This window comes from Arvicanthis niloticus, chromosome 10 (genome assembly GCF_011762505.2).
Source record: "Arvicanthis niloticus isolate mArvNil1 chromosome 10, mArvNil1.pat.X, whole genome shotgun sequence".
NCBI classification, from domain to species: domain Eukaryota; kingdom Metazoa; phylum Chordata; class Mammalia; order Rodentia; family Muridae; genus Arvicanthis; species Arvicanthis niloticus.
Window position 1 is genome coordinate 77,735,626 of NC_047667.1, and position 15,239 is coordinate 77,750,864.

A 15,239-nucleotide genomic window follows, 5' to 3' on the forward strand; every position below is an offset into this window, starting at 1 on the left:
TTTTCTTTCTTTGTCTCTATCTCTCCCTCTCTTTGTCTGTCTGTCTGTCCCTCCTCTCTCTCTCTCTCTCTCTCTCTCTCTCTCTCTCTCTCTCTCTCTCTCTCTCTGTGTGCCTATGTAAGAGTTTAATATTAGGTATCTTCTACAACTTTTTTTTTTTTTTTTTGAGACAGGTTCTCTCACTAAACCTGCAACTCTCCAGTTTGGTCAGAGTAGTTGGCCATCAAATGTCAAAGGCCTTCCTGTATCTGCATCTTTATCACTGGAATTACAGGTACATGCTACCAGGTCCAACTCTTTTCATTTTTAACATCTATTCGGGATGATTACTGTTAAGTCACTGTGCTCACCAAGTTGTAGCTTTATTTACTAATGTAGCTCTCCAGCCTCAAAGATGCTTTAAAACAAGTCAAATAGTGCTTTGAAATAATTACTGTGAATGACATTCATCTATGTGGAGGCCACCTGCAAGCCTTGAAGAAAATAGATTCTATAGAGGGTTTTCCACAGGTTAAGATGGCCTCAAAGAAACAGAGCAGAATGCCTAGACATACGTCAGGAGAACTGAGACTGAGTTTCACAGAGAAGACCATCCACTGATGAGTTTGAAACTACCAGAGATGAAGGTGCTATGCAATGTTGACTGCCTTTCTCATCAGAAAATTTCAGTTGTTTTCTTGGCTCATCCATCCCAGACTACTATGCACTGTCTCTTTTACTAAAAAATCATCTGGTTACAGGACTGGAAAAACACCTCAGAGAAAAAAAGCAGAAGTGGCTTTCCCAGAGGAACAGGGTTGAATCCTCAGAGACTACACAGTGATTCATAACTGATCCAATATCCTCCTCTGTTTCCTTAGGCATGGCCTTACATAGTATATAGACATACATGAAGATAGAACACTCATTCTCATAAAATTAAAGTTAAAAATTAAAAGTAAATATAAAAAACTAATTGCTTGCATACCTAACCTAAACAACATTCCATGGGTCTTTGCTTAAGTTGTTGGTGACATAAATGGCACGGTTATGTGTTAGTGGAAACAGTTCTGGGGGCAAACGAGATACAGTTACAGTAGAATGATGCACCTGTGATGTTTAATCTTGGTTGTCAATGTGACAATCCTGAGAGGAGTGACTTCCATGAAATCTTACTATGAGTTTTTTATCATGGACATATTGTTGGGGGTGAATTCAATAAAAAGGGATCATTTCACTATGAGCAGTGTTATCCTTTGGCAGTTGTGTCTGAGTTGCTTAAAAAAGACTTGTGCATATTAGAGAGTAAACGAGAAAGCATAATTTCTCCATATACTCTGCTTTGGTTCCTGCTTCTAGGTTTCTACCTTGGGATTCTGCTTTGGCTATCCTTGATGATGTAAACCTACAGACCAAATAAATACCTTGCTGCCCAAGTTGGTTTGGTCAGTGTTTTAGGATATCAACAGAAGAAGAAACTAGAACAGACTGAAGCCAGAAGCCATGGTGAGAACTTGGGTTTTTAGACAAGGAGACATGTGTATAAAATCATGGGTAAACAATGTTAGCTATGGATAAACAGCTCATTGGATAAACTCATTCTGTTTTCAATAGTTCCCAGGGTGGCTAACACACATTGCTGGCCAGCCTTACTTAGGCAATTCCATCCTCTTAGATAACTCACCTGATAAAGGATTTTCTGCAATGGAGAAGGCAGGCCTGGATTTCCTCTATGTCAGGAGTATATTGGATTGGGCTTTAGCAAATGTATATGTATGTTTCTACTTAAGAAAAAATACAACATGTTTTCTATCAAGAGGGTGATTTGTTGGCATAGATTATGAAAGTTTATTGGATACAGACAAAATATTGCTCAAAGATACCTTTCCACCTGATAAGCTGGGAAGATATCTCTGTGGGTAAAGTTGCTTTGTAAGCATCAAATTGATCCCCAGATACTGTATGACAAAGTTAAAAGTAGTGGTCAATGGTTATGAGCTCAGCACTGGGGTGATTAGAAGATCACTGGGTTCACTGGACAGCTAGTCTTGCACATTTGTCAAGGCACAGGCCAGAAACAGGTCTTATCTTAGAAAAGCATGCTGTTCAGTACCTGTGGAGGAAGAGCAGAAGTTGCCTTCTAGCCTCTATACACATACCTATATATGTACTGGTAACCTTGAACAGACGTGTGCACCAATGCACAAATATACGTGTATACACATAAAATAACATCTGTGATCTAATTGAAATCATGATCCTTTGGGCTTAAAATACAGGTGAGCAACCAAAAGCTATAAAAAAAAAAAAAAAGAAAATATATCATTCTGGAAAAAACTAACATATGGAAACATTTGAAAGACTAATAAAAATCTTTAGACCAGGTCTAGCAAATGACTCCTTGGAGGGGGATTCATGCTTTATGACCTGAGCCCAATGCTTAGGATCCACATGATTAAAGGTGAGAACGGACTCCTCAAAAGTCATCTTCTAATATCCACATGTACACATACATACATACTTACATATATACATACATACACACACACATACACACACACAAATGTAACTGAAATTATGAGACACAAAGAGATGGCTTTATAAATAACATAAATAAGATTTCTCAGAGATTTTCTACAATGAAAGTTTCTTAAGTAAAAAAAAACCTCAAAACCTCAATAACAAAAACCACAGAAGCCTCCTAATATTGGCAATTGCCTTCACTAATGGACAAGATACAGAGAAAATTAAGGCCCCGTCCTTGCTGGTAGCAAAGTGTTTCCTTGGATAGGCTGTTAATGCTTCCCTTGTAGATCATACTTTTTTATTTTTTTTCTCTTTCTTTTCTTTTTTTTTTTCATTTTTTCATGGATATTTTATTTAGTTACATTTCAGATGACATCCCCTTTCCCCCTTTCCCCTCCCTAGAAATCACCAATTCCATATCCCCTCCTCCTGTTTGCTTTTATACCATTTTAATTACATGCAAGTATTAAAATCAGTTCTAGGTTAAGGAACTAGCAATACAATAGATGTAAGTGCTTGTTCATAATAAAGGCAGTCATTTCCGCAACCAATCTCCTCTTTTTGGTCTTCATTTGTTTGACAGATCTACTATAGCTAATAGTTTACCTAAGGGCTATTAACACTAGATAGTTTTGTGTTTTTCTTCCCAGAAATCTTATTTCAGTGCATACGACATCAGGGAAGCAAATGTATTTTTATGAAGCAACTCAAATGCTTCTGGGACAAGTGCTATATTGCCTTGGATTTGATGAACAGCGCTGGGCAAATGTGAAGTTCTTCCATAACCTAAAGCAGTAATTCACCAAGTTTCTCTGATAATTTTAATTGCCAACATGAAAGCAAGGACTCATTCATGAAGGGAACCTTAATAAGTGATTGTCTGGATTAAGTTGGCTTGTGGGCATATCTATGAGAGAATAACCATGAATAATGAGAAGATGCACTCACTCTGAGTGGCACCACTGCCTGAGTCTGGTATCCTGGATTAACAGGAACCATGAAGCAAGTAGGACACTAGCATGTGGGCATGCATTCATTGCTTTCTGCTCTTAACTGTGGATGTGATATAACTAGTCTCAACTTTCTGCCACCTTGTAGCAGCAATAGTGGATTGTAACCTGAGATTGTGAGCTGAAATAATTAACATTCTTCTCCCTTAAAATACTTTTCAATGTATTTTATCTCAGTAATAGGAAACAAAGCTAAGATAACTATGTTTTTAAAAAGTGTGTTGACTAAGTGTGGTGACTCTTTAGTTGACATTGGATATTGTTAGAAAAATCAGCAGGTGAATGTCATATGTTAAAAAAAGAAAATCAAGTTTGCATGTTCAGTATTATGTCTACAAGGGAAAAGTAAAATAGCAACCTTCTCTAACACCTCTTTCCTTCCAGAACAGGGTTTCCCAACCTGTGGGTCATGATGCTTTTGAGTGTCAAATGATCTTTTCACAGAAGCCACATATCAGATATCTTGCATAGAAGATATTTACATTATGGTTCATAATGGTAGCAGAATTAGAGTTATGATATAGCAACAAAAATAATTTTATGGTTGGAAGTCACCATAACATTAGGAACTGTTGAGGGTTTTTTTGTTTGTTTGTTTTTGTTTTTTTGGTCTTTTGCTGTTTATTGTAATGTTAAGTGCAGGCCCCAAGATCTGGAATCTGTGCAGCATTTAGGAATTTGCCTCCATTGAATTGTGGATGCTAACGAAAACTTCATTGGATGGCCAATAAAGATGCCAACAGGCTATATAGTTGGAGAGAAGAGATAGGCAGGAGTTTAGGTTTCCGGGATAAAGACTAAGAATAAGGAGAGAAGAGAAAGAGTGCTTATGCCTTGGAGAATGGAGGAGGAGGAATGAAGGAGAGACAGGAGCATGGAATAGAGAAGCATGAAGAGTATACATGCTTCTGGGTCAAGGGAACATGATCCAGAGAACTATTTGCTTAGAGCTAAAAGCAGCCCATTTGACACACAGTAAGTAATACTTGGGTTATTGACAGGAGGTAGATTCTAACAACATGGATGGGTAGGCAGTTACCCAGTTATTGTGCTGCATAAAGCATATTTAAATATAGAGTTTCTGAGTGTTTTATCTGTGAATTTAAATGGTCAAAGGTGGAAAGGAACCACATGCTGGAATTTAAATATTTATAACTACAAGGTACTATATTAAAGGATTGCAGCATTAGGAGGGTTGAGAACCATTGTTCTTGAACTAGCTTCAATTCTACCCATGATTGAGCCTCATTTTGTTCAAAATGGGTCCCTACATCAAATTCATTATAAACAACATTCAAAATAATACATGGATTCCATGACTGCAGAAGGAAATAAATTCATAAATTACCCTGGATAGAAAAATCTCTTCTTCTAGAATGTGAAGTATACATCCTCCTTTTATGGTTCCTTGAGTAGAGAAAGAGCTTCACATTATCTCACAATACTTTTACTTTCCTACTAAGTAGGAAAAGCTACTTCTGATTGCAAGTGGTAAATGGTTATACAATCTCCAAGGGCTCTTAGCTTTGAACTTTTTGTTTAGGCTTTATTATATTATTGTCTCATCATAAAAGAGAGCCCTATAGGTTATAAAATGTTCCTGCTTCTTAACTGAGGCACATATATTCACATATATAAAGTCTAGAATAAAATGAGATAACTTCAGGCTGTGGAAATAGCTATGCTTCGACAGTGCTTACCTCACAAGGATGAAGACCTAAATTTTATTACCATAGGCCAAATCAAATTGGATGTGATAGTACACACTAATAATCCCAAAAATGGGGAAATGGAAGTGGCAAGATCTTTGTGTGTCACTGGTCAACCAGCATAGGCTCAGCTGGAAGTTCCCAACCAAGTGAGAAATCCTGTACCACATGATGGATCCACTGTGTTCTTCAAAAACATTGGAGGTTTTTGTGTAGCTATTTTTGTACCAACACATAAATATGTAAGTGGACAAACTCACAATTACACACACACACACACAATTCAATTCTCAATATTATTAACCTGGTATTCTGTGGACATTTTATGCTGTGTGACTTGATCCACATGAGTACTTACTATAGGAGCATCCGTAGACCTCCACTCTCATGCCAATCTTTCCATCTGGATTCCACTCCAGGGGCACAAAGCGTATAAATCGGGCTCTCACGGAGTGCAGCAGCTTGTGGTGAACCACGCTGTCAGCATTCATATTTCCTATAAATGTCTGAAAAGAAAAGGGAAATTCAGCTTATTTTATAGTACCAAGCCATATCAACAGAAGTATGCATGCCTCTTCACTCAGTATTTCAGAGAATGTAAAAATAACAACGAAAAAAAGCACAACAAAATAAAACAAAGACTCTAGTCTTTAAACTAGACATTAAACTAATGTGGTGACAGACCTGCCTTACAGTTTTTCATAAGCACCAAATACTATTTCTTAGGATGTTTCTCTCCCTACTACCATGCCTAGCTAAATTTTATGAATAAAAAAAAACTTCAACATATGACACCCAAATATTTATAAGTTAATAATACTAAGAAGTTTCAGAGCTGGGCAGTGGTGGCACACACCTTTAATCCCAGCACTTGGGAGGCAGAGGCAAGCAGATTTCTGAGTTTGAAGCCAGCCTAGTCTACAGAGTGAGTTCCAGGACAACCAGGGCTATACAGAGAAACCTTGTCTTGAAAAACAAAACAAAACAAGAAGTTTCAGTTTCCCACATGTCTATACTAGCTGTGAACTATAATGAAACTGACAATTCCCTTCTGTATAAGTGTTTTACTGAAATAATTGTCAATGTTATTTAAGGCCAGTTATTACACTAAGCACATCATAACTACTAACATCATAACTACCATCCCAAAAATTAAAAAATTATGTAGTATAGGAAGGGAAACATAAGGAAATATATCTGTATATCATCCAGTCCTCCAGTAGTTAAAAATTAGCCTAGAGTAAAGTTCCAAGAATGCCCTATTTTAAGCCCCATGCTTGTTTTTTAGGTTTCTACTCTCTTAACTATGCACACATTAGATTTTACAGGAAGCAAACCTTAACAGTCTAGTTAATTTGTATATTTGTAGTTCATTTTTCTATTAATTTATGATTGCTATTTACTTGAAAAAAAGTCATGCTTGTTCTGAAGAGATGGTTCAGTGGTTAGGAGTAATTACTGCCTTGCCCACTACCTAGGTCTAGTGTGGTTAGGGATCTTGGAGGAGAACATAAAACCACCACTTTACTAAACCAGCATAACTTCTAACTCCATTCTAAATATTTACCCTCATACACACAGATATGTGAAGTCCTCACGCCTCACTAAGGAAAAAAATCCTTGAAACAGAGAATTCATCACAGAAAACCACAACTGGTGAAAATGTAGAGAATAAGTAAGTGTAGGATGCCCAGTGCCAGTCGACAAATACATCCACAACAGGACTCCAACACCTAAGCATCAGGGACCAACATGAAAGAAACGGAGAAAAGATTGTAAGAATCAGAGGCACAGAACATTTCCCATGAGATTGAAACTCCTAAGAATGTCAGAGGGGTTACAACCAGGAAGTCTCATGCATATGGGTACCTAAAAGAGACTCAAACAAAGGCAACACCAATAGTCATGTTATCACGGAAGGGGAAATTTCACAAGGCTTCAACCCTAGAAAAGAAACTACAGGCAACTAAAAAAATTCTGAGAGCAGGAGAAGTAATCTTCTTCTTGGAAATGCCACTCAATTGCTTATCCACTATCAAATGGTCAGCCCTGAAAGCCAATACATATAGATATCATTGTACAGACTGAATAGGGTTTATGCAAACTCCCACACAGACACACATATATGCATGTGTTATATACACTGTACATAAGGATATATATAAACAATTTATAGAAAAAGAGGTTGTAAATTTGAGATAGAGAAATGGGGAAGTACATGGGTTGGAATGGAGAGAGGAATATATATATATATTTATGTTTCATATAATTATATTTAAATTTCAAAACTAAAAAAATAAAATGTAATTTTAAAATGAATAATTTTGGCACAAGCATGAAGAAAAATATTCAGATTCCAACACGCACACGATAAGTTTGGCATGGGCCCATGCATAATCATAATCCCATTACTAAAGTGGGAAGACATAGTTAAGCTGCGTGGACTTGCTGGCCATTATCGTAGCCAAAATCCATAAGCTTACAGTTCAGCAAGAGGGCATGCTTCAAATGACCAAGGCAGAGAATGAAAGAACAGAATAGAATACATGCAAGGAAGGGGAAATGGGGAAAGGGGATGGCATCTGAAATGTTAATAAAATGTCCATTAAAAAAAAAAGAAAAAAGAATACATCAACATATCATATTTACACAAGCACACTCACCTATACACAAATGTGCACATATATCACACACAAATATATTCGTCAGAAGCAGACAAACATCCATACACACAAAACACAGTACCAGTCCAGCTTGGTCCACTGCATTAAGTCTCATAGCCTTCATCAACATGGCTGATTATTTTAGAATTACCATTTTTCTTCAGATGGGATCCAAACCTAAGCTCTAAAAAAACCCGTCAGGATCAAATATCTATAATAAAATTAAACATTTAAACCTTTTTGAAATACATAATTCAGTGTCAGTAAATGTATTTATGTACAGAGATGGAAATAGACACAAAGAAACGTGCATACAGAGAGACAGAGACACACAGAAACAGACAAAGATAAATAGAGAGACAGAGAGAGACAAGGACAGGGAAAATTTCTAAAGGACAAGTGAAAATACCATTATGTGAAAATATATTTTGTATTTTAAAATAGAGTCTATTGATTCTTTGAAACCCCATGGAAGGCATTTGAAAATCAATCACATTTTCTAAATGCCCTCTAAATGCCTGTCTGTCAAACTAGATAGTAATAGTCTCACAATGAATTGTTTATGAGCCGGGCAGTGGTGGTGCACGCCTTTAATCCCAGCACTTGGGAGGCAGAGGCAGGCAGATTTCTGAGTTCGAGGCCAGCCTGGTCTACAGAGTGAGTTCCAGGACAGCCAGGGATACACAGAGAAACCCTGTCTCAAAAAACAAAACAAAACAAAAAAAAGTTGTTTATGATTTAAGACAATGTCTATGTATAAAAAGATGGGTTTTGGATGGTAATACAAATTAAAATAGAAGATGATTTAGATACAGAGTTATAAACTCATTAAGATACAAGAGATGGTAAAGTACCTTATCTAAGTTACAAAACACTAAAAGTTACAAACACTAAAACACTAAGTTACAAACAGACTGGACTTATAATGTAATTCATACTTAATAATAATTTTTATAACTGTTTCAAAATAGTTTGTACTATGTATTGTTTGCTACAATAAGAGAGAGAGAGAGAGTTCTTTTAATTGGACAAAAAGAGGAAAATATAGTGGGTTGGCATGATGTTGCTTGTATTCTAATACTAATATTGGTTACTAAAGATCTGGTTGCCCCTAGACATGGAAGAGTTTGCACTTAGACCAAAATGATGCAACGTGACCTTGCCCTCAAGTTATTTCTAATGGGTGAATAAACATGCCATCGGATTTTATGATGGTTGGAAAAAATATAGGCAGGTTTTAGGGTTCCTGGGACCTGGGGGGTGGAGGGAGTCGGTTAAAGGAGAACCTCACAGAGAAGAAGAAAGTGAAGGAGAAAGGAAAAAGCTGTACTGGGTTAGGTGACCCATAAAAATGTGGCCTTGACTACCTCATCTGGCCTATTGGAATTAAGAGCAGCCCAGATGAAACATAGTAAGTAATAATTTGGGGTTATCAATATGAAAGTAGCTAGCATAGAGTGTCAAGGTTGATATCTACCCAGCTCTAGGGCTGATCGATACTTATTCTGGATATAAAGTTTGTGTGTGTCTTTTATTCAGGAGCTGAATGATCAAGGTAGGGCAGAAACCCTGGGTTTGGATTAAATATTTCTACAACAAGAAAGAGAGTGAGATAAGACAGAGAGACAGAAACAAGGACAGGTACAACAGACATGGAAAATTCCTAAAAGGCTAAATGATGTACAGATGAACATACCACTGTGAAAATACATTCGGTATTCTAAAGTAGACACTTACTGATTCCTTGAAGCCCAGTGCAAGGCGTTTGAAAAATCAAGATTTTCTAAATGCCATCTAAAGGCCTGTCTCTCCAAACAGTCCAAGTAAAGAGAAAGAAACACTGCAAGCTCCAAGCTAATGATAAGGGTATTTTCTCTTTTGTGATAAGATACATCTAACAAGGCAAGGGGTCATTAACATGCAAAACACAGGGTTAAAGCTAAAATGAATAAAACAACTCCAGCTTCCAAATTTCCAACTGCTCTCCTGGGTATATGATAAAATGTGTTTCTATCATGTTCTTAGATAATGGAAATGAAGAAGTTATATGCACAGAATTGGCCTGCTATTGATGACTGACAGGAATATAAAACATTACATTTTAGGAGAGTAAAGGGAAAAATCAAACCATGGAGTTCCTTTTCTGAGACTTTCTTTGTTAGTGATGAGTGACTATTTCATCATTTTAAGTTCAGAGAAAATATCATCTACTTCACAAGCCTGTCTCTGACACATGCTGAAAGGTCACTCCTCAATTGATGGGCTGTGTACAGACTTAGTTGGAGCTTTCTGGTTATTAATAGATTATATTCTCTGTAGTGTAACACTTTTTTTTTTCTGAGTTTAAAGCTTTCCATCCTCCAGAAAACTCCTTATTGAGGAAAGTAAACAACTCAAAATGCCTTTAGGAAGGCTCTGAGGCTGACTAGATTCACTGGGCTACTCCTTGTCAAAGTAAATAGTAACAGCTGAGAGTTACTTTCAGAAAAGCGGAGCCAAGCTATAAAGAAGACTCTGCCCAGACCACCTGCCTCAAAGAAACAGAAACGCCCCAAGCTGCCTGAAAGAAGTTTGGACAAACTAAAGGATGTGGCAAGGATACAGACTAACATGTTGAGCTGTCTGTAGGCTGTACAGTGTTGTCCAGGTTTCCCAGCTCTGTGAACTGTCACACATGCTGAGGTAGGCCTTGTTGATGAAGTTATCTTTGAGTCATTTCAGCTTCTGCTAGTAGTCCTTCACCCATATTCTTGAGAATAATTCCAATAAATTTCTCTAGTTCACCAAGTTGGACTTAATGATATCCACACTTTGGTCTACCGAGGGTTCCCTGAAAAATAGCCAAAGCTCTGACAGGGCTCTGGAAGGACTTGCCTTTTTCTCCCATTACCTCTGCCTTGCTAAAACTCCTTAAATTACATTTCTAAAACTAGCCTATAAGATCTAGTCCCTCTTTTGGCCACCATTCCTAGGCAGACTACCAAGAGCCAGCTATGAAAATATTGAATCCTATCAATCAATAGCCCCCTTTGACTAATGCTATTAACATGCCCAAATAAAATTCAACACCTCAGACTAACACAAAGTTTCTCCTTTACCTTTATAAGCCGCCATTTTCCTATGTGCCACGTCTGTCTCCTCTCTAACTAGAGGCAGTTCTTTATCCTCGGGGAGGATTCTGCATTGTTTATTTCCCTTTTCCCCTCATCTTCTATTTTCTGTTTGTGTTATGTATTTCTTTCCATTTGTCCCTCTGGGGCAAATAAATCTCTTTTCTGCTTACGACTTGGTCTTGGAATCCTAGGCTTCTACTGATCATTTTATTCCCTATCTGGAGTGAGTAAACCTGAGCTGTACCTTCCAGAAAATATTTTGTTACCAAACACCCTTTCCACAGCATTTTGCTTTTTTTTTTTTTTTTTGTCTAGTTTTGGTTTCAAGAGTAAGGAAGAAGAAAAGAACTTCAGAAAACAATATGTTTTATTTGTCTTGGCTAACATGGCTATACATTAATGTGATTGAACTTGTACAAGGTTGAAAAGTGAGACTGATTTAGCAAAATCTATAAATCCAGGGATAATGGCATGTGTGATCTAGTTATTCTGAATAGAATGAATGAACTGATTCTGCTCTCAGCCTCAAAGAAAACTATTGGCACATTTATGCTGAGCTAAGTGGGGCTATAATAAGCTGATTAATAATATACATTGTATTTATCAAGATGTACAATTATGAAGGATGTATAGATAGCTATCAGGATGTTCTGTTTGTGACCATAGCTGAGGATTCTGAACTATATGAGAAGAATAATGCACTCAAGCTCACCCTTTACTCCTAAGAAGCACCCTAAGCCCTGACTATTCAGACAGGGTAACTATACCAAAAATGACATGTGTGCAACACCAGTGTCTCTCTCATTAGAAATCCTCTAGGAAATTTGGCGTCTTCTCAGTACTCCCTGTCCCTGGCCCGCCATCTAACATCCATGTTTGCATGGTAAAAGTCCACCTTGGCAGCTTGCTCATTTTCTTCAATTTTATGACCTCTGTTGACCATCACTCTTTCAGGAATTTCAGAAAATGAAATCCAAATGGAAGTCTAAATTAGGTCCACTCTGTTCTTAATTTACCTATATTAGTTATTTTGTATGCAAACCTTATCATATATATTGTCTCAGATATACTAGCTACAACTCCATCTGCACTTAATGCAGGTGTTTTTATGTTCTCAGTGACAAAGATGTTATAAGCATACCAGAAAATATATCTTACCCTGTAAAATTATGGATAAAACATTAAGTCCTTCCTTTACAAGAGGTACTGTTAAAAGAACAACAATGAGACCCAGAAAACAACAACATCATAAGCAACAAGCCATCCCTGGGTATGTAGGACTCTATGACCATGAAATTTCTAGAACTGTCCTAGAAGTCTCCTTCTCAAGGTATATAGTTCTTGGGGCTAGGAGGTGGCTCAATCAGGAAAGTGATCAACAGACAAGCATGATAATCTGAATTTAATTCTCAAACTCATGTAAAATTTCAGGCATAGAAGTACAGATATATAATCACAGCACTAGGAAGATGGTAAAAAGATCCCCAAAGTTTATTGGTTAGGAGCCTAACTAAATTTGATTAGCAGGTTCTGAGTTCTGTCTCAAAAAAATAAGGTGTAGGGATGGTGAGATTGTTCAGTAGGCAGAGCCATATGTACAGTCTTCATGACCTGAGTTTAATCTGTAAATCCTGCAAGGGAGCAGGAGACAACTGACTACTAAAGGTTTTATTCCACATAGTTCTGTGGCAGATATATCTGCATACATAATACACACATATATACATACATGTTACTGCACATACACCCACAAAATTAAAAATTAAAAGTGATTAATTTTTATCATATTGTCTTATCATTTATCTAGTTTGATAAAACATTATTAGGTTATTTTTTTCTCCATTCCATAAATATATTTGGATTTTCAGAGTTCAAACACCAAAAACTATGGTATTTAAAAAGTGATTTGAAGTTTAAGTAGAAGGTGTCTTGAATCACCTTGTCCCTGATCATGCCCACATTAATAAGCAATCACCTTTGCTTTGAAAGAAAGCTTCTTTAATAAGTAGTTCTATCGTGTGTTGATGCTAATATGAACCTTTGCTGCTGTACAAACATTGAAGCAGCTTTCTTTTGATGACAAGTATGAATGTGTGGTTAAGTTATTGCTAGACTCTAAAGAAATCATGTATGTCAAAAGTGTTAGTTACTTTACTTACTATTGTGACAAAATACAAAAGCAACCTAAGGGAGTTACAGTTTATTTTCATTCAGTGCATCATGCTGGAGAAGGCGTGGCAGTAGGAACAGAGAGCTGATGATCACATTGGATACACAGTCAGGAAACAGTATAACCAGGAAGAGGGACAAAACTTCAGGGACTCCAGGATCACCTCCATTCAGTAACCGACATCCAATAATTAGGCTCCATATCCTAATGAGTCCAAAACTTTTCCAAACAGTACAAACAGCTAACAAACCAAGTCTTCAAACACAAAAGTTTATGGTGAGATAACTTGTATTCAAACCATATTGACAAAGGTCCAAATAGACATATGGTATTATTACCCATTGACTTGAATGATGCAAACAACTAGTTATTCATAAATGCCAAAGACAAATAGGCATTAAACTATTGAATGAATATGGTCCCACCAAAGCTTTCCATTGCTCTAGTGTTTCGGGACCTACACTCTGTGGAGGGTGAGGGATGATAAAAATGACTGTTGACAAACACGTCCCAGGTTTGATTCCATATTTACACTGAAGCTGTAACAGTTACATGTATGCAGCTCTGCAATATGCTATATACCTAAGAATGAAATACCTATTTAGCAAAATCCATCTTTTATCATTTCACTAAAGAACCAGAATGCTTTTGCCCTTCTGAGAAACAGATAGAAAGCTTTCTTCGCTGTGATGTAGAGAGCTCCTGTATGGAAGTAGACAGCAGGGCTCAGGCCTCTGTTTTTAGAGCTAGAGGAGGATGTGGAATTTCTATAAGGGCTAGGCCTTACAGGGGGAGCTTTTTTCTGTGTCTGTGGTAAGACCTCAGGAAAAAGTAGGAAATGAAACTGAGATAGGAGTCTGGATAAGCTTAATAACTAGTTCCCATGTGTGTATGAATGGCAATGACTCCATAACATGATCCTGGTAACTGCATTCACAAGTTTCACCACATGCAGATCTTGCTGCTTCTTGACAAATCAAATATATTATATATGGGTATTTGTAAATATATAAAATTTTAAATCTATCTCTCATCTATCTTTAGCTAGTATTTATTCTCCATCAATTATTGTGCGTCTTCCTGTCATTACACTATAAGGTGCATGAAACAAACCTTCTTAGAGTCATAATGAATACCTTCTGAATGGAAAATAGAATGATACTCCACATTTGTTCTCTAAGACTTTGAGTTGAGCTGCTTTTTTCTCATAGAACACCTTGTGTGATTAGTGCACTCCAGAAACGTGACCACGTGTCATAATGTGGGAACTCGATGCAGAAGTTTGCATCCTTGCTGGCATTGGGAAAACATATTATGTACCCAGTTTGGCCTCAAACTCCCAATCCTTCTGCTTCAGCTTCCAGAAAAGAATGCACCAATTAATGTGGCATCTGAAAGGCTTGCTCACTTTTTTCAATGGGAGTTCAAGGGACAGTTCTAAGACATACTAATGTGTAGGACCTTGAAAGGCAGCCTGGTTTCTGGTCTATCCACAGAGACACCAGGTGATCCTGAGGGGCCGTAGGTGGGACCCAGTTGATCCTAAGGGACAGCAGGTTTTTGGCCAAGCCCCCAGATATTAGGCTCCTGATATGAGACTGAAGCCCTCCATAGATTTATGTCTTTCAGTCACATAAGAGCATCACCCCCTAGGCCATCCATAGGTAGAGGGCATGACTTCAGGCCATGGAGGCTCAAGATAGATCTTCGTATTAATGAGGTACCTAAGAGCCAGAAGGGCTTAGCCAATTCAGCTTTCCTTTCCAGCCCCTCCTCCCTGCAAAAGGTATTTAACCTCAGGCCTGTCCTGAGTAAAGGGGGTACAGTTTCTCATCTACTTTCCATCATGACAATAAAAGCCTTAAAATCATGGACTGTTTGTCTTTTATTGGGATCCACTCCAGGGAGCAATGGAACAGGCCTTCACCTACGGAGCCACCATCTACACCATCTAATCTCCCACAGAAGACCTCTCTGCTAACCCAAGCAAGGTGCCCTGGGCCAAGCCAAGCCAAGCCAAGCCAACCTCTGAGACAAGCCAAGGACTCTCATCCCCAGGGGGCTTAGCC

General features: G+C 37.6%; 1 protein-coding gene across 1 annotated transcript in view; it reads right to left on the reverse strand.

Annotated features, from left to right (window-relative positions):
- Positions 1-15,239, reverse strand: part of LOC117716227 (contactin-associated protein like 5-1) — a 688,126-nt gene that overhangs the window by 379,581 nt on the left and 293,306 nt on the right. The window contains exon 4 of the mRNA XM_034513191.2: positions 5,583-5,730. Within this exon, the coding sequence (XP_034369082.1) occupies positions 5,583-5,730 (148 nt within the window). The remainder of the gene's footprint in view (positions 1-5,582; positions 5,731-15,239) is intronic.